The 25,901-nt window shown below is 35.3% G+C and overlaps 2 protein-coding genes across 4 annotated transcripts in view; one reads left to right on the forward strand and one right to left on the reverse strand.

The window, feature by feature from the left end:
• Positions 1-11,142, forward strand: part of LOC126977280 (casein kinase I-like) — a 34,573-nt gene extending 23,431 nt beyond the window's left edge. For 2 of the 3 annotated variants that reach the window (XM_050826039.1, XM_050826038.1), the window contains exons 7-9: positions 622-708; positions 1,663-1,830; positions 3,672-5,491. In XM_050826039.1, coding sequence (XP_050681996.1) covers positions 622-708; positions 1,663-1,830; positions 3,672-3,764 — 348 coding nt within the window. In that variant the 3' untranslated portion in view covers positions 3,765-5,491. Of the gene's footprint in view, positions 1-621; positions 709-1,662; positions 1,831-3,671; positions 5,492-7,609 lie in introns of those variants that run through there. The other variant, XM_050826040.1, reaches the window with a different exon arrangement.
• A 1,595-nt stretch (positions 11,143-12,737) lies between these two features.
• The window catches only part of LOC126977235 (probable sodium/potassium/calcium exchanger CG1090), a 52,716-nt gene continuing 39,552 nt past the window's right edge, over positions 12,738-25,901 (reverse strand). Inside the window, exons 15-16 of the mRNA XM_050825964.1 lie at positions 25,546-25,676; positions 12,738-24,414 (exon numbers count right to left, since the gene is read on the reverse strand). Coding sequence (XP_050681921.1) covers positions 24,215-24,414; positions 25,546-25,676 — 331 coding nt within the window. The 3' untranslated portion in view covers positions 12,738-24,214. The remainder of the gene's footprint in view (positions 24,415-25,545; positions 25,677-25,901) is intronic.

Below are 25,901 nucleotides of genomic sequence, written 5' to 3' on the forward strand. Positions count from 1 at the left end.
TTAGCAAGTTTTTAGCCTTCCGGCGCCATGACATCGCTCATTTAAAGTTTTATTTACGTGATTTACCCGTTTTGGGTTAGAATTTTTTTTTCGTTTTTTTCTTGGAAACGGTGCATTACCTTTTAATAAGAGTGGTATCATTATAATCGTGGACTAAAGCTCTATCAACTACAATATTTTTTACCTCTTAATTCGTGCTACGGGATACTAAGTCCAACTCAAACATTAGACCTAGCCATCAGCTAACATTTGTAAGTCACTTACTTTATCCATGTTGTCCATATAATAACCAAACCACCTCAAAGTTTATTGACAATGGCTGTTACTACATCTTACTTACTCCACACATTCTGGAGTAAGTATTTTCTGACTGCGAGCCCTACATCCTTGTCCTCATTGTCGCTTGACATCAAGCGATATTGAGTATAAACCCGGTACCATCATAAATATAGTCAGTGTCATATTAAAATCATTACAAATCTATTCCCATGGCTAGGAAATTATCATTTGTTGGGGTGTATGGGAGGTTAGATTGTTAAATATATGATATTCACATACAAATAAGCGGATTGTTCTTCTAGCTCCGAGTTCATCTTTAATAATGGTAATAATCTTCTGCAGGGTTTCCCCGCAGAGTTTGCGATGTATCTGAACTACACACGCGGCCTCACCTTCGACGAGGCGCCCGACTATATGTATTTGAGACAGGTAAGCGATATAACGTATAATGTACCACAGTACAGTAGGCTTGTTAACTGTACATTACTCTGCGGAAGCTCATTGTCGCTCAGAGGGCAGTGGAGAGGGCTATGCTCTGAGTTTCCCTGCGAGATCGAATCAGAAATGTGGAAATCCGTAGGAGAACCACAGTCACCGGCATAGTCCAGATGGTTGCGAAACTGAAGTGGCAGTGGGCAGGGCAAACAGCTCGACGATCAGAAGGCCGGTGGGGTAGTATAGTCCTAAAATGGCGACCACGTACCGGAAGATGTAGAACACTACATCTAGAAATTTACCAATAGGTAGGACCCCCACAAGATGGACCATGATTTGGTCTAGATCGCCGGAACACGTTAGATGAGGGTAGCACAGGACCAATTGTCTTTGGGGGAGGCCTTTGTCCAGTAGTGAACGTCTTTCGACATGATGAAATTATTCTAATTGATGTAACAGTCGCGTTAAACATGGGTAAATTGTGGTATAGTAACGTATACATGGTATTTTTTTTATTTTATTTATTAGGAAGCCGACGTGCTTACAACTATATTACCTTACCAGTAGGAGGTTCTTTTGCAACGGACGCCGGCATTGTGTAATCATTACTGTGTTTCGGTCTGAAGGGCGCCGTAGCTAGTGTAATTACTGGGAAAATGAGACTTAACATCTTATGACTCAAGGTGACGAGCGCAATTGTATTGCCGCTCAGAATTTTTGGGCTCTTCAAGAATCCCGAGCGGCACTGCATTGAAATGGGCAGGGCGTATCAATTACCATCATCTGAACGTCCTGCTCGTCTATAAACCTAAGAACACATTTAAAAATTCTTGTTGTTCACTCTACTTATAGGCTAACTCGACATGCATAATAGGTATGATATACATTCTTTGTTTAAGTAAAACTTTTTAATTTGAATTATATCAATGTGTGTGCGTGTGTGCGCAGCTGTTCCGCATCCTGTTCCGCACCATGAACTACCAGTACGACTACACGTTCGACTGGACCATCCTGCGGCAGCGCAAGCAGCACATCGAGGCGGGCGGCGCCGCCACCGACCGCCGCTCGCCGTCCGTGCAGCGCCGCACGACCGCGCCGCAGCCGCAGACCAACGAGGTATGAAACCATTGAATCGGATCCATTCGCTTTTCCACAAGTTTGAATTAGTCTGCACGAAATAGTTACTCAGCTCTTAGACTAGAAGTCTAAAAGACGAGGTATGAAATAACGAAACCATTAAATTGAATCTGACCCATTTGCTTTTCCACAAGTTTTAATTGTTGAGTTATTCAGCTCTTAGACTAGAAGTCTAAAAGACGAGGTATGAAATAACGAAACCATTAAATTGAATCTGACCCATTTGCTTTTCCACAAGTTTTAATTGTTGAGTTATTCAGCTCTTAGACTAGAAGTCTAAAAAACGAGGTATGACAATATGTAACGTAACCATCAAATCGGACCCATTCATTTTACCACAAGTTTTAATTATTCTGCACGAAATAGTTTTTCAGCTCTTAGAGTAGACGTCTAAAATACTAATAACATGTGCTATATCTAAGCATATCGGTTCAGGAAAACAGCACCCGGTAACAGTATTGTGACTCGAGACATATAAAAAATCCTTTCCCGTGAAGGATATCTATTATCACTAGTTTGACAGTAGGTATTTGTTTCTTCTAAGTTTAAGTTTAAGTGTTGATTTTGAGAGTCAGACATAAGTCAGTACCTACAAGTCTGTGTCATAGTGGTCCTGCAAATCCCATAGTTTAATGTGGAGACTTATACTCTTCTCGGACTTCTTTCAATCGTACCCCGTGAACACTGTAGTTCCCTAAAACCATATGCAATCTCCTGCACTTATTCTGCACTAAACTCACTCTGCTCACGCAAAATAATCTAAAGAGCTGTTCAACTCCAGCAATGAAGTTGGAACACATTAATAACTCAATTATCAATTCCATTCTGGATGTGTGGCGTTTTCCACCATGCAGTTCTCAACCTAGTTTATTCCATATACAGCGAAATCTGGAACGAAACTTCCTTCTCAGTATTTCTAGGTCGTTAAAAAAAGCATGTGTTAACACCAGGAATAAACATAAACTTATTATGCCTACTACTCGGCTAAGTTGAGTTAATAAGTCTTTTGTGGGGCGATGAATACGCTTTTACAACAAGATCCTAGAAAATGTTCAAAACAAATGTGTTACGAAATTCAAAAGAATTGTTTAAAGACTCTATGTGGTAAAGGTTTAACAAGATCCTAGAAAATGTTCAAAACAAATGTGTTACGAAATTCAAAAGAATTGTTTAAAGACTCTATGTGGTAAAGGTTTAACAAGATCCTAGAAAATGTTCAAAACAAATGTGTTACGAAATTCAAAAGAATTGTTTAAAGACTCTATGTGGTAAAGGTTTAACAAGATCCTAGAAAATGTTCAAAACAAATGTGTTACGAAATTCAAAAGAATTGTTTAAAGACTCTATGTGGTAAAGGTTTAACAAGATCCTAGAAAATGTTCAAAACAAATGTGTTACGAAATTCAAAAGAATTGTTTAAAAACTCTATGTGGTAAAGGTTTTTAACTATAACATAAATGACTTTCTTAATGATACCACAGATTGGGAAAAAAGCGACCGCCTTGAGGCTATTTCAATTATAAATTTATTTGTATTGAAGTCTATTAAAAACAAAAGACTAGTTTTGAGTTTCTTGCGCCCGTTCTTCTCAGGTCTGAGGCATTCATTTTCGAATGGGTAGTAGTTTAAAGTTTTTAACTTTCAATAAAAAAAATTCCTTAAATATAAATTTCAATAATTTAAGTTAAATTTTTTGAAGTTTCTCTTGAGATGCTATGCAGTACGATGATGATGTTATTCGCGCTCGTTTATACTGTAAGATTACAAATTTCCTCCCAGATCCTGTGCCTAATTTCCTTTACCTCTTCCTCACGCATCAGGTGAAATCCGTCCAGGATGCCGCGAACAAAGCTGCAGTGAAGACACGGCCGTCTGCAAGTCAGTTAAAGAAGAAATTCACGGCTGTATCTTAATAATATTTGTCCGTTGTTATTACATTAGGGCGGGTACAGACTGGCAACACTACGCGTTGGACGTGGGACTCGACCTGCGGACAACTTTACTAGTTATAAAGTAATTACTGTTAGTCTTCATGCAAATCTTAGTAGCCAGTTTTAAAGGACTACCCTCAAAAACAAATATTGTTTTAAGTCTATATTTCATTAAATATTTATGAGTATTATGTTATTGTTTAAAGTACTATTAAAATAAATTCTCGGTATAAATAAACATTAAAAATGATGCTTTTCTCCCAATAAACGGAATTTTGAGAGATAAAACGAACTTCGCCAAACTTCACTGTTTATTTTTTGCTAAAACTTTACCAGAAAATATTTTACTCTATTGATTAACAATATGCTAAAATTGAAAACAAAAAAAAAATATATATTATATAACTAGAACTTACTAGATTTGTCACTTGCTATCGAGGCAAAACGTTAAAAATTACTACGCGGTTAACCCTTGCCTAGTTGTTTCAATCTACTTTGAATGTGTGCCCATACATGCCCATGTGTGCTTTTATTATATCTTAAGGTGCGTTCAGACTGGTGAAACGTAGCATGAAATGTATCATTATATCTTTCGTTGCATGTTCGCTCCAAGCGTGTACGCATTACTAAAGCTGTGGAACGAGCTAACTTGTGCGGTGTTTCTGGGACGATAAGGCATGGGTTCCTTTATAAAAAAGCACATACACCTTCCTTATAGGCCGGCAACGCTCCTGTGATTCCTCTGGTGTTGCAACAGAATGTGGGCGGCGGTGATCACTTAACACCAGGTGGACCCGTACGCTCGTTTGTCCTCCATTTCCATAAAGAAAAGTGCTCTCAATTCCGCGCATTCACTACGAACCTACCGCGTACGTCTGTTTCTGCCATTCAGCCGGAAACGCGTGCCTTTGTGTTCGTTCGAAAACCCGATAAATCACGGGTCGCTCCCCGCGCGGCTTGTAATGCTCGTTTCGTGCGCGTGAAATGCACATTTCGCACCCACAAGACGTCCAAACTATGAGAAATTGTTACAAAGTTACCTTTCATGATACAATGCAGCGATGTATACGACGAATAACATACATTTCATGTTACGTTTCACCAATCTGTACGCACCATTAGTTTAATTCCCTAGTTAATACATACCAATAAAGTTGTCTCGACCATTGATTCGACTCAAGGTTTTGTGCACGTCGAGCACGATGTGTTGCCAGTGTGCCCGCACCCTTATAAATCATTGGTGCCTTAATAATTATATTATATAAGTCAGTATAAACATTAATTTATGCACCTGTTGGATATCGGTCTCGTAGGATCAACGTTAATTTATTGGCCAATTTAACGACCTACGAAATTTAATATACATAGCCTTCCCTGTGCAGGACTCAAATTTTATGTGTGTAATTACAAACTATGAAAATATTAAAGTTTATATAAAATTAATATTTTCCGATACGATACGATAGAAGTAGCTTAGAGCAGAACTCTTATGTTTCAAAACATTGTGTATGCCGCTTAAAACAATTATTTTCTTTGTCATTTAGCAGTAAATCGCGGTATAAAAATTGCATATAAAATTTCTTCAGAAAAAGGTGTGTTAGACGAATTTGTGACAGTGAATATCTGAAGGTAAATGCATCAGGTGTTTGTACGTAAATGTGTATTTTGTATAAATTGATTAAATAATATGATTAATTAGTTTCGGTTGTTATTGTTGTTTTATTTCGTACGACTACGAACTGAGAACCACTTCGTTTTTTGAAGTCGGTTGATGATTTACATAAAATGAATTTTTTTATTCTGAAAAAAAAAACATATTTGTTTTAATTATCATTTTTTAAATAGTTTGCTTAGGAAATAATTCCCGCTTTGCAGTGACTGCCTTAATTTTTTAACGTAGTTTTTAAAATACTGTAACGTACGCTTACCTGTGACTTACATTGAATAACGTGAAAAAGACAACATTTCGGTTTGGTTTCTGTTAAAATAGTTTTGTTGAAAGCTTCCTTTTTCGCGAAAAGCATCCAAGTCTGATTATAATACTATTAAAAGCGGATTTCAAGCATCAAAAAAGACCGGCCACAATGAAGGCAGGAGTGAAGGACTGGTAATTGCATGAATTTTAATGGTAGTTTTAGGTTTTTATGCAACTTTTGTGTAATAAGGGGTATTATCATAGGTTGATACTAGTATCACATGAGTATATTAATATCTAATTATCAACAGTTGTATACAAGACTATCTACACCCATAATATGAATCCTCTATAAAAGATTCTGAAACAGCTTACTGCTACCATTAAAAATCCAGTCCAAGTTACCATTACATCATCCAAACAAGTGTTGTAATGTTGCACTGAATTTCATTACAACACTCGTTTGGATGATGTAATGTTTATTAGGACATTGGGTGTTTTAATGTTGGCAATAAGCTAACTATTTTAGAATATTTAATAGAGGATTTATGGGTGTTGATAAAATATTTAACAGTAGCTGTATACCACGGGCGTGCATAGGTTTTCTAGCAAGGTAGGCACTCTAAGATTGAACTAGTCGTAGTTGCGTTTAGTCCGACAGTATTAGTTTTGACGTGTAAATATTGAAGTTGTATATCGAATATGCAATCTGGAGACTGCCTACCGTAGGTATTTAGGATCGATCGTATTTTGTTCTAGATTTTGAGTTTAAATTAAACTAAATCAACTTTAACACTAGAGCTATATGTATATGTATCTTCTTAACGAGGTAGGCACTGCCTAATTGCCTATATGGTATGCACGACCCTGCTCTATACAATTAGCAAATAGTAGATGTTATATCGCAGTTTATTTGGTAGACACCCAGAGCTTCTGTGCCTGAATAAATATTTTTTTCTGTAAAGTAGTAATGTATAGTAAATAATCATACAACGGGGCACGGACGAGTAACAAAAGAAGGACTCCGATTGATATTACCAAGTGAAGCACCGTTATGCTAGTGTGTGTGCGGTTACGGGGGATACTAGTTACAAAATTTTTTCTCCCTTAAATAATCATATATGGCGACAAATACTTATATAGTATCGTTTTTACACTATTTCACAACGCACGACGGCATTTTTAAAATATTTTATTGGGACGCAAAACTGATCTGTCACAGACGATGACAATTCTCATAATGGCCGCCTATCGGCCTATAGTAGTGTAAGTGTGTGCGTGGGGCTATGTATTTACACGTTAATTGGCTTGTTTTGTTGCTACACTGTTATGTAAGGTGACACGGAGTTTTTATTTTTTTACTAGGGGCAACCTATTACCATTTGTCTGTCCTCTAAAGTCAAAGAAGTTTAGTAACAATAGAAGTACAGTAATTTTCAGTATTCGCTCGGGACTAAAATAGCGCCCGGGTTGAATGCAGTCGGGTAAAGAGTGGGAGCATCTCCCCCCGCTTTAGAAGCTAAATAAATTATTTAAGGTTTTTTTTATTGGTCTTCCTATATTTGGGCATGGAAATTATCAATTATGAAATATACTGTGAACGCCTTTAATTTACAGTATGTAATTACACTTATGGGATTGATTAAAATAATTTATAACAAAAATTTACGAACGATGCGCGACTCGAACCCACGACCTCTCAGGCACCCTCCGAGCCCTCTTCCAATTGAGCCAACCATTTGAGTGACGTATGTACGTTCGTAAATATTGTTCAACCCGAGCGGTCGCGATAAATCTTGGCTACAAATTTTGTATAACTCATTATTTTATTGTATATCATTTATTTATATAATTTTCATGTGTATCTCTTTTAATTGTTGTCTTTATTGTATAAATATTATATCATTTACAGTGAAAGAGATTACGACGCACGGCAACCGCAGGCGCACCGAACACTAAAAGAGCGCGATAACGACGCGCCGAGCTCCGCCTGGGCTGCCGGCGTTGATCCCCCCCCCCCCCCCCCCCCGCGACAAGTCCCGCGGTCGACCACCACCACGCGACCACGGTCAACTCGCCGCCTAGTGACGAACATTTATTGAACTAGTGGCTCGCAATCTTGGCCGTTTGAACATTTCGCAAAATCTTTTTTTTTTTTTTTTCCCCGAGCAAGTTGACATTTTTTGTCATATCACTATGGAATGATAGAAACGGACATCATGGCGTGCTGCTAGTATGATATAAGACGTGTTTGCCGTCGGACAATTCCTGTCTCTGCCTGTTGCACATGTCACCGGCTTTTAGTTTAGTTGTTACCAAGGTAAAAATATACATAATGTAGAGATTGTTAGATCTCTTTTGGTTTATAAATTTAATTATTATTCTATAAGGTTAATCTGTAATTGTCCACTTGGTTGAAAAATCACGAGATATAATTTATTGACTTTTGGTGACCTACACATTGTTGGTGACATGGTCAATTGGTGAAAGTTTTTTCAGACAGATTTTGATTCACTACAATATTCTTGTGCAATTCTCAACGTAATGACTGATATCACAAATCTAACAATTGCTTGTTAAAACAAAAAGTATACAAATGATTTGAGTTTTCTTTAGTGTTAATTCCGCCAATATTTGTCTTTAAACAATTCGACACGTGTTTCGCCTCTACACGAGGCATCCTCAGGACTTGTCTCGTGTAGTCTTGGCGAAACACGTGTCGAATTGTTTAAAGACAAATATTGGCGGAATTAACACTAAAAAAACTCAAATCATTTGTATAATAATTATGGATTTCTGCAAAGTAACGCCTACTTCAATAATAAAACAAAAAGTCATAATTAGGTATGAAATTGAACTGTGACAACGAGTTTCAATCTGTCTGATATTAATATGAAGAAACTTAAAAGAAATCATGCTGAAAAACCTTATGCAATATACTTGTGGTAAGAGTTTCAACCTATCTGGTGATATGAAGATACATAACACAATTCATACTGGAAATTATTTGAAGAAACATAATAGAATACATTTCACGGATAAACATTATTCATGCAATATTTGTGGTAAAAATAATGAATGAAGAAAATGAAATATTTATGGCATAAGACATATTCATTATTTAGATAATCATATCAAAATAATAATATGTCTAATAAGCAAATCAAAGGTGGTCTTTCGGAACCCTGATCAGATTTGTGATTGATGAGTTTTTTTAAGGATAATAAGTTGAGGAAAAATCAGCTGGTATAGACCGAAGCTGTGACCGATGAGTGGCATTCTATTGATGTGTTCATTTTGACAGAAAACCAAATTGGCGCCTATTTCTGCCGTGAATCAGAAATGTGTGAACATTACTGTGTTTCGGTCTGAAGGGTGCGGTAGCTAGTGAAAATACTGTGCAAATAAGACTTTACATCTTTTATAAAAAAAACTTTCAATAGGTTCCAGTAATTTACAAATATGCACAATAATATTGTTGATGAATGATTGGTCGATGGATATCTACCAATGTGTTACAGACACTGTGAAGTGACAAAACAAAGTGAACTAATTGTGTGAGTGTTAATTTTTCAATTAGAATGATAACAAATAGCTCTTTACAGAGGAGCTTATATTATTTATGGAGTTATCTTGGAAGTATAGGCATATTATATGTCAGTCATAGTACTATGTGTTATTGTTCTAAGTATTTTTATATGGAGGCCTTTTAAAATTGAAATATCAGATAGAATGTGGCACATTAAGATATACACAACACACATAGAGGGTATATTTTATTATTGTAATTACAATTTCTTTACACTGAAATCTGGGAATGAGAGAATAAGTTTTTTTTATTGCGGAACAAGGTGATAATTGACTTTGACAAAGGAGCGTTATTTGCTAATTGAGTGAACTGCCATGCATGTTTGTCTGTTACTGACAGAATAACCTCTATGCTCTGCCGACATACATCACTTGATATAAGAAAATAAAACTTTATGTAATCTTTACACCGATCAATCAAAAATCTGTGGTGTCTTCCACAGAAGCCACAGTAGGAAGAATAGAACTGTCTCAGGTTAGTGTCCCAGCTAATTTAATCAAGAGGTTCTTACAAGGTGCATATTAAAATTAATGTCTTCAATTTTATTCTCTCAGTCCAAGATTTAGTTATGTCGTTGCCCTGTGTAGCGCATAACACGGTGTTTATGAAGTATTAATTAAATAACTTTGTGACATGTTTAAAAAAATAATTGTTCAATATTTACTTAGTTCTTTGATGTTAGTTTTTATCCTCATTAGCTAGTGTTTATTGAAATTTATTAAATAGTGTTAATGTAAGGAATGTTTCAGATGTGTAAGATAGATATGTGTGTGGTTATAATCACGCATAACGATGTGTTTTATTGTAGAATAATATTGTGCAGGAACCATCTGATTTTCAATTAGTGAACCAGCTAAGCATTTTTCTTGTTTTCTTCTATTTATTTCAAAAGTATAATAATAATACCCTTCCTAGTGTATTCCGCATTATTAAAACATTCATTGGTTCATATACTTGAGATTTATCTCAATTGCTGGCAACACTCAAAATAATGTAGAACAATGTAACATCTGTGCAATATTATTCTACAGTTGATTGGTCTGAAATATATCCGTGCATAGACTACATGGATATTGATGATTTACTATTAACTGATTACTAATATAATAGGTTTCTTGTATGAAAATTGAGAAAAAATTAAAAAAATATAAAAAAATCTGTCATAGCTTGTAAGAGAGTAAAATGAGTCACTCGGGATCGAGTCGCTTGTACCGAAATAGTTTAGTCGTCAGTTTACAACATAAAATTTGTAAATAATTGCAAACGACACGATCTTGGGGTGCGTTGATACAAATGTATCATATATTTTAATGTACTCAACAAAATTGTAAATACAATATAGTGTTCATTATTATGTTTATTTTTAAGAGCTGCACTTAACGACACATTGATGTGTGCTTCAATGATATTTTTCTAATTTAGAACTAACAGGCTTATATTTACCATTTAATATATTGCCACAAGACAACCGACCGCTAAAACTATCTTAACATTTCATTCTATATATGTATATAAACACCTTATGTTATACCCAAAATTGAATAAGACCCCTCTTGCATGATTTCTGTATGCCTCAGTATATATTTCTTATGTATAGAGAGTACGACAAGGGGTCGTTAAAATATTTAGTTACATTTTCCAATAGAGGTCTCTGTCAATGTCAGTTTCACAATAATTGGCAGCAATGTGTCTCAACGAATGTGGAGACAGTGACGTTGACTGAAGTCTGTGAGTGCTTGATGAAATGGATGGCTGAGTCGCGGTGTTCATGATGCTCAGTCGAAGACTGCTCTCCCACTTAAATATGTTCACTGTATGCACTTTACTATAAATTAATAAATAATTTTAAACATAAACGTTATTTTTATTTAAATAAAAACAGCAATAAATCATAACTCATATTACAGATTTCACAATTATAATTTTTAATTTTAAAATATATACTCTCATAATTAACTAACAACCCTAACACTGCAAAATAATAAATCCCGAGCGAGACATTTTATACCCTTCGCCACCGTCTGCTCTACTCATCCCTCCACTACCTGCCTCACACTTAACACCGCTACAGCAGCGCCACCCGCTGATCACTTCACTTTACTCCTTACAATTTACCTATGTTATCTAGAATCTTAAGCTTATCTAAAATGGTCTAGTGCTTAAATCAAATAGGTCATTTGAAAATATTTTTGTTTTGTAAAATTTTATACATTTTTAAAGGTGCCTAGTTAAACTCAAAAATTACTTACACTAGATGGTAGATTACTATTATGGTGGTAGCTGATTCGCATCAAAAACTATTGATTAATTAGCGGCATGGTTTGATATAAAGTGTGGAGCTACAATGTTGACATTAAATGAACACACGGGTTAGACGGGAATCCTTTATCATAAAAAAAAAATATACATAATTCACCACATTAAGCCAATTTTTCATAACATCATTTTGGAACATGCTGTAAGTAAATTATGTACTAGCCGTGAGCTAGCGTGGCCAATCACACTTCTTCTAGGACTAGAACTCTTCGGTGAATAGCCACGTAAGGTAAGAGTGATTAAAATTTTGTGTTCCATACTAATACATTGGGTTCTAACACAATGTTTGTGGTTTAATATATTATTTTTCGATGTCTGCCCTCGGGGTAGGTAGGGACATTGCTGTAGAAATGTTGCGACTTCAGATCAAAACGCGACGAGTAGTTTCGGCATCTCAACTTCTTGCTAATATCCCATTATTTGACTAGAGATCCACGTTCCCTCGTAAATAACCTTGTTATGAATTTACTGCTGCCTGCAGCTAATAATGTATTTTAATTTTTCGAATTTATAGTATGTATGTTTATTCCACACTTTATAATATCGGTAATGATCTTGCGGTTCTTCTGGTGTGGCAAGAGGGGACGCAGTGATCACACACCATCATGTGACCCCTATGTACTCGTCTGCCCTCTCTCATCAACAACATCTCCAATACCCGCTGATGTTGGAGGGAGTATGCTTCTGAGCGTGATTCCACAAAGTGACGCGAAAATATTCTTGCGAATTGCGTAGTTGTCCAGGGTATCGCGTAGGAATGCCAGATATTGTTGGCTGTTGGTATTAATTGGAAAAAATCTGACTAGGTCCCTAACTACTCCCGGTGTATTCATTTATGGTGATCTTAAATGTGGCAGAATATGCAGAGATCCCACATCTGTATTTTTTTGTATGGAAACTGAGGAGGAGCATACGGGTCACCTGGTTAATACCAGGTGACCCGTATGCTCTTCGGAACACTCCCCGTGATAAATGCGGTAAAAGACACAATGAAGTGACGTCTCTACGCAACAAGTGATCGAGCCGTTCACTGGTATGTAACGCCAAAGAATGTTGCCGATTAGACGACTTGCCCGTCGATGTTGCTCAGATAGGGTGGTAGAATGACTGGTTGTTGGTTTACAATGAAAAAGTGTTTTCAATATGGATAATTTATTTAACATCATCTTACAGTTATAAATAACAATTTCCACATAATATTATTCAAACAGGCGTTGTGATCTACGAACACGTAAAGAGTGAAATTCTACATTCAACGTGGGCAACACAACTGTCACCATAATAGATTAAGAGCTACAACAGATAAAAAATAAATTTGTTATAATATTATTATAAAGATTTGAAAAAGTTACATTCTCTAAACAAATGTATAAATATTATTTGTACAATTTCTACTGACTCATGTATCAACTCATGACTCAAACACAACTAGGGCTGTGTCTACTAGATATTATATAAATAGTAAAGTCGCTTATATCATCGATGTATTAAACAATAAATGCCGGCTTTCCTCTAGTGTTTCAACGGATTGGTATTGGAGGCCGTGATCACTACACTTATGCATCACAGACCTTCGGGTTCTGTGAACACTTATTTTATCTTAAAAGTAAACTTAAGTGAGGAAAATAAAATAAAATATGGCTTAGTCTTTTTTGCAAATCCTACCGAAAGAGCTCTACCATCTAATCTTTGAGTTTTCTGTTATTTCGATGATGATACAAACGTCATTTATATCATGAAGCGATTAAGTAACGAGTAGTTGGTAGTGTTAGCGGATATAATAACGCTGCATCGATTAATATCTCTATTAATGTTACTACTAGCGGTTTCATTTCAAACGTTTGTAAACGAGGATGTAAATACTACGTTATAAGAGATGGGACTGCCTAAGTAAAAATTTGGTTTAGTATGAAACATGCAGTCATTTGACATAAGTTTGAAATATTAGTAATGACAGTATTGCGATTGGTCACAACGTATAATCCGGCTAAGTTTGAAAGCGAACAGTTGCTCATCTCCTTTTTTTTACAAGATTATAGCCGTCACCTGTCAATCTCTCAATGACTGTATGTTTCATACAATCGAGTGAATCGGTTCTTTTAGAGAGTTTTGCTAGTATGCTCTCTAATGACTTCTCCTTTATGTCGGCCATTGATCATTATAACGTTTCAAACACAGTTGAAATATCAGGCAGCTTAAAATCCTTGCAAATATTCAGAAAAACCAAGGTATATATAAAAGAGATAGATATTTCATTTATACTTAATAATAGAATTATTACAGAATTAATAATTAAATCTGGGTATATAATAATTCTATTATTACAGTTCTAATATATTAGAAGTGGTAAAAAAGATTTGTTACTAGATGCAAATATATGATTTAGGCAGCCCTAGTAATATGGCAATATTATTTAATGGATCACTCCAGTTAGACCTATATTACATAATCATGGATATTTCTACACTAATTGGTACACTAGCTCTTATTTATAGAAGATATTACAAAGCGCGTGAATTAGTATTAACAGGTACAACCTAATCACATTTCAGAAAGCATATTGAAACCCATTATTAGGTACCTACCTACACAAATTATTATGCTTTCGTTTATAACCTAAATATCTGTGTTGACTAAAGCACACAGACACGTAATGCGAGTCTGAAGTATAATGTTTGAGTAATTAAATTCTTAATGTTAGATGAAATTGGGTCATATCTTAGCTTTACCTTGATGTTTGCTTACAGCCAAAATAAGTAAAATAAAATTGAGTAAGTAATTATGTATTTTTTGGTAAGACCCTACATAGCTCGTACATACTTCGCGTCCGTACTACGTTTTGTAAAAACAATAACAATCTACAATCAATATTGATAACCAACTAGACTCACAATCGCCTATTAGAAGGTCGTCAAAAAATGTCCGAGCAGCGTTGTATATGCGTCCACATTAACTTATACCGATAAAAATAAAACCTTCATTCAAGTTAACACCTTATTTCGTCGCAGTAATGTTCAAAGTCTATTGTATACCCTCATTAGAAATAGAAATACTACGTCACGGGCGAGATGGCCGCGAACACGAGGCAAGAACATTTTGTTTTAGCAATTGAAATATTAGGCAGTTAGACTTACCTGTAATACGACTTCCATCTTTTTTAAGTTTGGATATGATGTTATTTGGATATATAGAGTCACTTTGAGTGAGCTAGTAACGGCATAAATAGAGAGTACTTACCTAGTGATGTTTAAAGATACAAAATTAACTATACAATAATAATATGAGTGGGGGCCTAGCCTAGAAAGATTCCTGGTAGGAGTAAGATACCGCCAAGACCCACAATATTATGAAAAATATTTCGTCTTCCAGAATATTCTATGAACGATTGTTGTCTCATTTATGCGTCTACGTCCCGTATATTTAATATACAGGCTGTCCCAAAGTTATGGGACATGAAGGGAAAGTACCTTAAATATCGAAGATAGGCTATTTTACTGAAAGAAGTCTTTATGTTATTTTTAAAAGTTAGTAATTCTGCATTCAAAGATTTTCTAAAAATTACTTGCCTCGTCTGGGAATCGAACCGACTTAAATGTAAAAAAACCACCCCTACTTTTATGATGCCAATCGAAAGAATGGCCAAAAACTAATAACTCTTCTCCTATCTTCGATATTTAAGGTACTTTCCCTTCACGTCCCCATAACTTTGGGACATCCTGTATAGTGAGTATAGAGACGCCATCTAGAATACGGATCTTACACTAGCCGTGGCAACTTAACCGGAAATTTATTTGTCAATGTGACAGTTAAAGTTAATAATATTTAAATACTGTCATATTATGACGTCAGTTTTAGAGCTATTATATAACATTAGGGTAGGCACACAATTATAGAACATTGTTAGTGAATTGACATTATAATTGAATATTTATTTCATGCGATGTGATTCTAAGTATTTAAACGTTATTTATCAAATCTACATGAGATCATAAAATATAATCAATATCATATAAAACATGGTTTTTAATATAAGGATGGGGTGTATAATTTATCCATGATGCATAATATACTTATTATAGCCATCTTTGCCCATGGCGAATAATAAAGAATGGAGATAAATTTGCATAGAAGCTCGGCAAGTTTCTTGCGCCCGTTCTTCTCAGGCATAGGTTTTTCGATAGGGTGGTAGGTTCCGACGTTCAATAAATCTTTAGATAAAAATATATGAATTTTAATAAATTGCGATAGCTATTTAACTGAACTGTTTTTTCCTTAAACTATAACGGCAAGATGTCAACAGTTTAGGGAGACGAGTCTCTAAGACAATCGAGAGTTATATGGAGTACCAACCTTTGACACAACAGCTAGGGGACTACCACAACAGATGACTAATGACACAGAGTATGAATTCTTTAGGAATACAAGTGGTGAGGGTAAGATGTTCACTTGTGTTGGTAACTGAAATGGCCCGCTACAATGTACAGGACCAGTAACGATTGGCAGCAGACATCCAAAGTAAGATATATTATTCTTATATTGGTAGTTTTCTCGAAACTTCGATTCCATTGACTTACTACCACGCTCCTAATTTACTAGTTAAGATATAATATTGTCCAAGAACTAATCTACGATACATATAATAAAAGCAATGTCAAATAGATCTATAGGTACTTATTGCATTTTTAATTTTTGTTTATATTTACACGTTGGGGCCTAGACAGAAAAACATTATTCTAATTTAAACAGTACATATTATTATATTGAATATTTTCAAATGTGGATGTTTCTACCAGCACTTATAAGTGCTCGAAGGGAAGTTTTAATGGATCCAGCAGGTAGCAGTATAGTATGTCCCTTACTTTACAGAGTACGGTCTAAACTACTTAGTTGTCAAAAATATTACATTTTTTTTTATAAAATGACTATCCTGCAACGATCGTATGGCAGAATGTGACTGAATGCTTTTTGTACTATTGGCCGGCGTTGTCACTGTAGAGTAACAAATAAAAAAATATGACAGCTGTCAACTGGTCAATGTATTTAACTCTTCCCTTGGATAATCCTTTTCTTCTGTATCTTAGATAATTTATACGTCTAGATAGACCGTGGGAGGCTCTTTGCACCGGATGCCGGCTAGATTATGGGTACTACAACGGCGCCTATTTCAGCCGTGAAGCAGTAATGTGTGAGCATTACTATTATGTCTGAAGGGCGCCATAGCTAGTGAAATTACTGGGCAAATGAGACTTAACAGTTTATGTCTCAAAGTAACGAGCGCAGTTGTGGTGCCTCTCAGAATTTGTAGGTTTTTCAAGAATCCTGAGCAGCACTGCATTGTAATGGGCAGAGCGTTACAACTACCGTCAGCTAAACTTCCTGCTGGTCTCATCCCTTATTGTCATAAAAAAAAATTGATTGTGACAGCTGTATAAATGTCGAAAAGAATAGCTGCTAGGCTAACAAAGTGTCTGACTTATCGTTAGTGTCAGACGTAGCTGTCATGTATACTTATTAAAGTAAAAAACCTGGCCTGTTGTCTAACAGCAAAGGCACAAACTAGACTTATAAATTATCTAAGTTCTCCAGCATAATAATTTAATAATAACCCACTTTATAATAGTGCAGATAATTACAATATTTACAACCCTACAGTGTTGGGTCATATAAAATTAATTAATTAATTAAAAGTTGGGACATACGTATTGTGGCATTACGTCGACGTTGGAAAAGGGTAAGCGGCAGTTAAAATTCAAATCTCGTGACTCTATACACATATCAACTTATTTTACATACAGTGTGTTATAAATCTGAAACAATGTTGAATATTTACAAATATGTTAATTTACATCTCATAAATAAAATATAATTTGCTAACTAGATAAATTGGCATGATACAAAGAAAACGCGATGATAAACTTACAATCTTAGATCAGTTATACGTCTAGATAGACTATGACAGCTGTGAAAACGTCGAAAAAATTGATACAATAACCTCTAATTCACGCACACTAACACAAAGTGTCATACAAATCGCGAGTGTAAGACGTAGCTTGTCACGCACACTAAACTAGTATTCCTGGCCTGTTTTTATCGGCTGTCTAAACAGCAAGATGACAATGGCTAAAAATAAATTGGAAGAGACAATGAGGTAGAAAATATCAAAGGAAGAAACTTAATATAACAAGATCTATATGAAATTGAAAAATCTCTTAGCAGATAATTAATATACAGCGTGGAGATTAAATAATAATTAGATATAAAAATAGAAACCTATTACTAGGTACTAAAAATCTATTGTCAAAAATATTTAATAATTCGTCGTGTGTCGATGTAACAATGGTTCAAAATGCTTTGCGTACAATATTATAGTTTAAAAAATTAACGTTAATACTTCGTAGTATGTTGGGAATGCGCGCGCTTGCAAACTTGCTTACATAGAATATATACGTTTATCCTTTTATAAGGTATATACTTAGGTACTTAATTAATACACGAAATAGTTTATTTGTTCAATAGAGCGCCAGTACGTAACGGAGGGCCCTTTAAGTTAAACTAAACAATTAGGTACATAGTATTGAAACAAAACTAAGATTTTGTGAAATACACAATTGTTTTATTACTCGATTTATCAGTTTAACGGGATTAATGCAGGTACGTGTGTCTCTTGTGCGATATGGTATCAATTTCGTGAAAATGTATTATTTACTAATTAGGCAAAAGTTACAACTAGAGAACCTCAATAAATATAAATTATCTATGGTCTGACTCAAAATAAATTATATCCCTCAATAAATCTGTTGCAAGCTGTAATGCTTAGGCCATATTTTGGTAGTACAAGAATTGATAATAATTAATAATATATTATCCAATATTAAATATATTCTATAGGTACATACCTGTTTTAACAACCAAAGCATGGCACGGCATAAGGACTTAAATACATAGCAAAGAGGATGTAAATACTGCGTAAGAAGAGTTGGGACTGCCTAAGTAAAACATGAAATTAAGTTTAGTATGAAACGTGCAGTCCAAAGAGTATAATAATATATAGGGAAGTGGTGCAGTCATTTGACAGAGGTAAGTTTGAAATGGTAGTAATTACATTATCGCTGGCCACGAAGTATAGTGCGGCTAAATTAAAGCGAACGGTTGCATAAAACGTAGTGAATTTCGGATCTCCGTTTTTGACAAGATTATAGCCGTCATCTGTCAACATGTTACTGACTGCACAATTCTTGTAATCGAGTGAATCGCTTTTTTCTTAGAGTTTCCCTAGCCTGGTAGATAGTTCGATTTTTAGGATTCTATTTAGAGAAGTATAAGATAGGTAAGGTAAGATACGTAGGAAGGTACTAAATCCATCTGTGACTACTGTGATAGGGTTGTACACAGTACCTATCTACTGTTGATCATAGATTAAGTATTAAGACGCGGAATTTAATACAATTTTGAGTTCATGCGACTCTACGATTCACTTTCTTTACATTCAACATTCTAACTGAAACAGATACCTACTTAGGACTTTATTTACAAATAACGAACTATTGGTCATTTAGAATTTAAAGCTATTTTAGGTTTGAGCTAAGTATAGGTTTCTTCTACATCTACTCAAAATCTTGCTAGCAAGAAACGTTGCGATCATAGTGGTCGGTGTCAACCACTGACCTGCATAAATAGTAAATACCACTGGGCAGGCTGTTCCATATGTTTGACAGATTTTTTTGTGCCTATTTGAAGCGACACCCGTGAGCGTCCAGAAAACTAATTTTGACGCAATATAATACGCTGCGAGAGAAGCGTACAGTACTCTGAAGTATTTTTGCAGTTTTAATTAATTTCGTTCGTTTTCCATGTTCTTTATACTTCAGGAATCAATGTAATAAAGTACATATTTTTTTTTTGTAAATAGTTTCCCACCATCTATCGATGTTTGTTTAGCTGAGGTCGTCATCATTAGTTTTAGTACCGCAGACTCTCGCTATAGCCAACAGCGCCAAAATGGCGAATATCAAACAGGCACTTTGACAGCTGCCAGTAAAGTGGTTAATAGTAGTAAAGTACCTAGAGGTGACAATTCATAACTTCAGTACTAGATTTTTTAATATTTTGTACTTAAACATTACTGTTTGTAAACCTGCAATCATTGAAATAATTTTGCTTTTAAGGCGGCACTAAACGCCAGCGACCTTGAGCGATATGAGCTCACGGCTGTCGGCCCGCCATCTATGTATCAAAGCCTATATTTTCGAAATTCTTGCGTAGAATACATAATATTTTAACAGGCGCAAACAGTTTATATGCTTACAATTCTCACTATTGATTACTTAAAAAAAGTACAAGCTATAAGAATAACTTCTCTGAGAGTCGTACTAAACAAATGCGTCATGCCGAGAAAAAACTTGTTTAACTGCAAAGAAAAGTGGTAGATTAAAATAGCTCTGGAGTGTTAACTATTACCAACAGCAAAAATTGCCAACCTACAAATAAGACTTAAGGGTATGTGTAACATGATGAAGTAGTGTTCATAGCTCCAAGTGCTATATTTTCACCACAAAACTTGTCTAAAACACCTTGTTTGCGTGTTTTCTGCTTACCCTTCGCCTTAATATAACATTAACATAAGTAATATTTTTCTGATACTGACTTTAAAGTTAACGCAACATGCACTGAGTGTAAGAGTTTAAAAGAATCTTTATATATTCTAAGTACTTACCTACTTTTATATACTTTTGTTTGTAAATCAGTTTAGTAATAGGTATTTTGTGTTTCTGATTTGATCCACTGAAAGCCTGAAAGAGACCTTATTGTTATAGATAGACTTAAATCCAATCTAAAATGTGTTTGGCAGTCTGCAGTGGAAAGATTATTCAGAGCAAAATCAATAGTAATTAATTCCACCATGATTTAAATATGTTGTCAAGTCTTTGCTTCTGGAAACCTGCACAGTCCTCCACCGTGCCTCTAAAGTCTACCAACGCTATAACTACAGATATATTATTTAAAGCCGTTTATAATATTTTGTTACAAATCACGCCTTTACATATCACCTTACTACTAGAGTGAAGAATTAACAAATGTACATCAATCTCACAAAACACAACAAAGACTACATAATAATTAACATAATTTCATATTTTAAAGCTATTTCTACTTTTTTTATCTCTCTTCAACCAGTTCAAACAATAAATAAGCGATAGAAAATATATTATTATACACATAGATATAAATCCCAAACGTAGTTGTAATCTTTTATATATGAAACCATCTGTGGACAGGATTGGGGCTTAATTGATGGTAGACCCCACGATCCATGGTCGATCCACTTTTAAAAGTATCACTAGGATTACATAAACAGTAGCACTGATTAGACCGCAAAATATGTAATGAAATTAAATTACTTCATTTAATATGAGTAATAAAGACTCTAACTTTGTTTCAACTGATCCGTTACTCATGTCTTCCTTCTCGATATAACATTACAAAGCTCATAAGCCGTCATCGCTCCAATTTGCGATTAAATACTAAACTGAAAATCGTTCCTGTAAAGTTCGGAGATTGAATGTAACAGACAGACAGAATGTAACAGAAGGTCCTAATAAGCGGTAAGGGTCTGCTCAAACTCTGGTTTTTGCACAGATTGATGGGAAGATTGGGACCGATCGTTCATTATTGTTATCTTGGAAAGAACATTAATTGGAGATAAACAGGACACACATAAAGGGGAGTTGATTTATGGAGTAATACTTGAATTAATTGGTATCCTATCTACAAAAAAAAATCGTAGGAGTCGATATACGAGATAGGACAAAAATTTAAAGAAGTTACATCAACGTATGGTCGACAGCATCAGAGGAAAGAAAGAGGACTAACTGTAAATAATTTGAAAGAGGCGTTTGTCTGTTCAGGACAAACGGGTAAATTTCGTTATGAATATTATAGGAGGACATAGGAACTTACACGCGGGTCCCCTAACGATATTTCATCACCCCGGCGCACACATATGATCATCGAGATCATGTCACCTTTATAACAATAGAGGAATCACAAGAGCATTGCCAAAAGTGTTCAAACAATTTCATAAAATTTTTGATGCCCTTAACTTTTTTATCATATTTCGCTACGGAGCACCGTAGTGACTGTAGCCGCGTATTTTAAAGTGAGACTTTTATTATATCGCCTAAAATTTTGGCTCGTATCTAAGGTGCCAGATTTAAGCTTTGGTTCCCGAGAGGTAGAGTAGGTTCGAAGCCCACACCTGACAAAGGTGTTTTATTACATATCTTTATTTTATGAATATATAAATCATAATTTGTAAATTTGATTTTTCAAGTGAAACTTCTTTAGAATCGTTGTGATTTGCAACTCGATGAAACGAAAAAGCGAGACGATAGAGACACAAACAGATGTATAGGAAATGTATAGGATTCAGCGAAACATTAATATATTCTGACGTCATGTGCTCGTCGACATAGATACTAGGAGAACATAAATATAGTAGCGGTTATAGTAATGTCTTTCATAGCGGTTGGAATCATGTGTCATCCTAGCAACATGTACTAGGACTTACCCTACCTACAATTATTGAAGCTAAAATTTTTGAAGGTTTCACTTCTACCACGTGTGAATTGCACACATATTTTTTTTGTCTATGCTTATATAAATATGTTATATTGTGAATAAAACTTCACATGCATCGTGGTTTCGTTAAACCATAAAATTGCTTTTTTTTCTATTTTGGTCCAGCATCAAAAATATATCCAAACACCACATTGATATTAAAAACGTATCTACCAACACATAGGTCCGTATTACGTTTTGTGCACCTTCTGGTCTAATACTGCAGAACTAATTTCACTTATATCATTTATACATCTAGATAGTATGGATATGTCGTAAATATTTGAGGATGACAGTTGACACTTGACACAAAGTCATATATAAATCGCGAGTGTAAGACGTAGCTTGTCATTCAGTGACACTCACACTAAACTAATATTCCTGACCTGTTTTTATCGGTTGTCTAGCACCAAGAGGCTATATCTAGACGTACAAATTATCTAAGTAATTTCGTAAACACGCCAACGTGCACATTGACCATACGATTACGCGATATTTAATCACGTGTACAGCTTGCTTGTCCATCACTCACAAGGTATTATTACGATAAATAATTATTATAATATTGTACACACATGTCTTATGTAAATAAATATTTAAACAACAATAAAGAAAACAAAACAAGAGCCATACAAAATATGTTAAACACAAACTTAAAACAACTTCAAACAAACTACGGAATGAGATTCCTTACGCGGTGCTTCCAGGATGATATGATTTAGGTGCCTTATAAAAAGCGCGTATTTAACCTTGTGTAATTGTTTATTATATAAACAATGTCTACTTGTTTAATTGTTTATAGATAAGTAAGGGTAAGCCGTAACTGTACGACTAAGTCCAGATCATTAGAATGTTAAATTTACTAGAAATAACGTTATTGAATAGGTACTTTGTTTGTTTTTATGAAGTTATACTTCTTTAGGCGCGTTATGAAAAAATGATGTGAGTTAAATTTGCGCGCGCTTAACACAATAGTAACAGGTTGAAACTTGAAGTTGGTTTCTAAAATTTTCTGACGTTTGCGTCATTCGTAATTTTTTTGGTTTCTTCGTCCATTATTAGTACAGGCAAAGGGCTCAAGCACATACAGCCGTATTCAATATTTAATATTAATTGTCAAAGCCATCCTTGCAAGATTTTTACAAAATTGTTCTTTCTTAAAACGTAGAATAACACGAGGAATAAATAATTTTAATGACTTTTGCTTGGATAGGCCAAAGAAGTATAACATCTTTCGTGCATGCATAAGTACACACCTTTTTTCTAAATCGATACAACAAAATAACAACAGATACTAACAAAAAAGTTCATTGAACTAATTCTCGACGTTTTCCTTCTATATAACTACCTATCTAAAAATTTTGTACGAATATATTTTGGAGTCCGACTAGAAACTGGAAGGCAATTTTTGAGTTTTGATCACTTTAAACGAGTGATCGTTCAACAACAACACACAACGTTTTTTAACTATGAGTACCAACAGTAAGTAATATACCCAAAATCTGCATAATTATAATATAACTATTATTACTGTAATTTCGTATTTGATTTAGTTTTAAAAATTTAATAACCGGTATCGTTGGGTAACTAAGTACTGGAACTGATAACTTTCAAATGATGGCATTAAAAAAATTAATTAAATAGGTTGGGGAATTGTAGAGCATTGCGAAACTCATAAATGGCCTTCTTTTATGAACATAATATCGAATTTGAAATAGGTGCGCCATCTCGTCAACGTCACTTTTGACAGATTTCACTATCACATACAGTGAACGAACTCCATAACTTTAGTATATTCTAGGTAAATACAATCTACATACAAAACCTGTGGTAAAAATAACCATTATCACGCAAAATATAAATAATTATATAATTGACCAAAGATAAGGACAATTTTTACATGTTTGCACATTAGGTACATTCAGTAAGATCCTTGTCGTAGTAGTGAAGTAGATAAATAAAACAAATAGATACCACAGATGTAGTATTACTAGTCTAATAAATTGAGTCGCAGTCCGGGGGGTGGAATATTCCGAACACATTGAGCTCGTACAAGCTTGCCAGTGTGATGAACAGCAAATACCATACCATAAGCACTGCACCAAATTTCCTATCGAGCTTCCAACCGTTGGCATGGGTTGCCAGCACCAAAAATATAACAGTGGAGAATAGTGACAGCGTTGAGTATATCAGTCCTGAAAATATAAATATAATTTGTATTGTAAGTACACAATAATTTCATGACTGAGGGTTAATTAAGTGAGCTAAGGATATAAATTTCTCCTATAGTTTTAGTCCTTTTAAATAAGTTTTAAAATATGTTTAGTTGAACTTACAAGTCTATTTACACATAAAACGGTTATTCTGTGTACGCAATAAATTCTCATCAGCCGGAAGGCGTTCACTGCTAGACAGAGGTTTCCACGACGATCGGTCCTGCACTGACTGCAATGAATTCCGGTAATCTTGCACAGCGTCGGTCCACGTTGTGGGGGTCTACCAACACTACGTCTTCCGGTACATGGTCGCCATTAGAGGACTTTACTGCCCCAATGGCCATCTCTCCGCTAAAATTTGTGCCATGAACAGTGCCATTTCAGTTTTGCAATCATTCCGGCTATGTCGTGACTTTGGTTCTCCTACGGATCTCCTCATTTCTGATTTGATCTCGCAGGGAAACTCCAAGAATAGCCCTCTCCATTACCATCTGAGCGACCATGTGCTTTCTCATCAGGCCCATAGTAAGCCACCACGTCTGCGTACCGTAAGTCATCACTGGCAACACACATTGGTTGAAAACCTTCGTCTTCATACACTGTGGTAATTGGGACGAGTAGATTTTACGGAACTTCCCGAAAACTGCCCATCCGAGTTAGGTACAAAGTGAATAAAGGTACAAAAAAGACGAAGAAATTGTTGCAATAAGGTTCTAGAGACTCATCTCGGAATAGTAGTTTGAGCTAGATACCTAGTACCGAATTCTAGCATTGCTTAACACAACACAAGCCAACATGTACCTAACCATCTGGATGTGTGATTTTCAACGCGAGGAACATCAAATTTGAAGGATTTTTCCTCGAATGTCCTTGTTTTCGGGGTAATCGAGACAACCGTTTTTTACATCCAAGGCCAGCAATTCTCTAGTGATGTTGCAAGAGAGTGATTACCTACCTTTTGGTGAGGTACACATGTAGATTTTTTATACTAGAGCGGCAAACGGGCAAGTGCCTGCCATGATGAAAATGAAAAATTCGTCCTCATTTTGGTAAATTATGAATATGAAATCTGTTTAATACGTTATTACATATTTAAAATTGTTGATATACCTTTGCTGATGACGTTGACGTGACTGCCCGGGTGTATGATGGCCGTCTGGATGAACCAGGGCAAGCCCAGGCATACCAGGATATCAAACACGTTGGAGCCCACAGCGTTGGACACCGCCATGTCACCATACCTGTCACACAACAACATCCAAGAGTGAAATAAAATATTTCTTAGCCCTAATCATTTTCCGTATAAGGGCGGCGGGGTTGTAAAGGCTAAGGAAGTTACTTCTGATCCGATAGCCGCCGGTTCGAGTCCTAGAACGTACAAACTGACCGCTAGGAAACCTGAGATGAAATTCAAAGCTTGAGTGCGACGTAGACCGACTGGGCCATCCTTGTCGGTAAAAAAGCTA

Source organism: Leptidea sinapis, chromosome 44, assembly GCF_905404315.1.
Source record: "Leptidea sinapis chromosome 44, ilLepSina1.1, whole genome shotgun sequence".
Taxonomy (NCBI): domain Eukaryota; kingdom Metazoa; phylum Arthropoda; class Insecta; order Lepidoptera; family Pieridae; genus Leptidea; species Leptidea sinapis.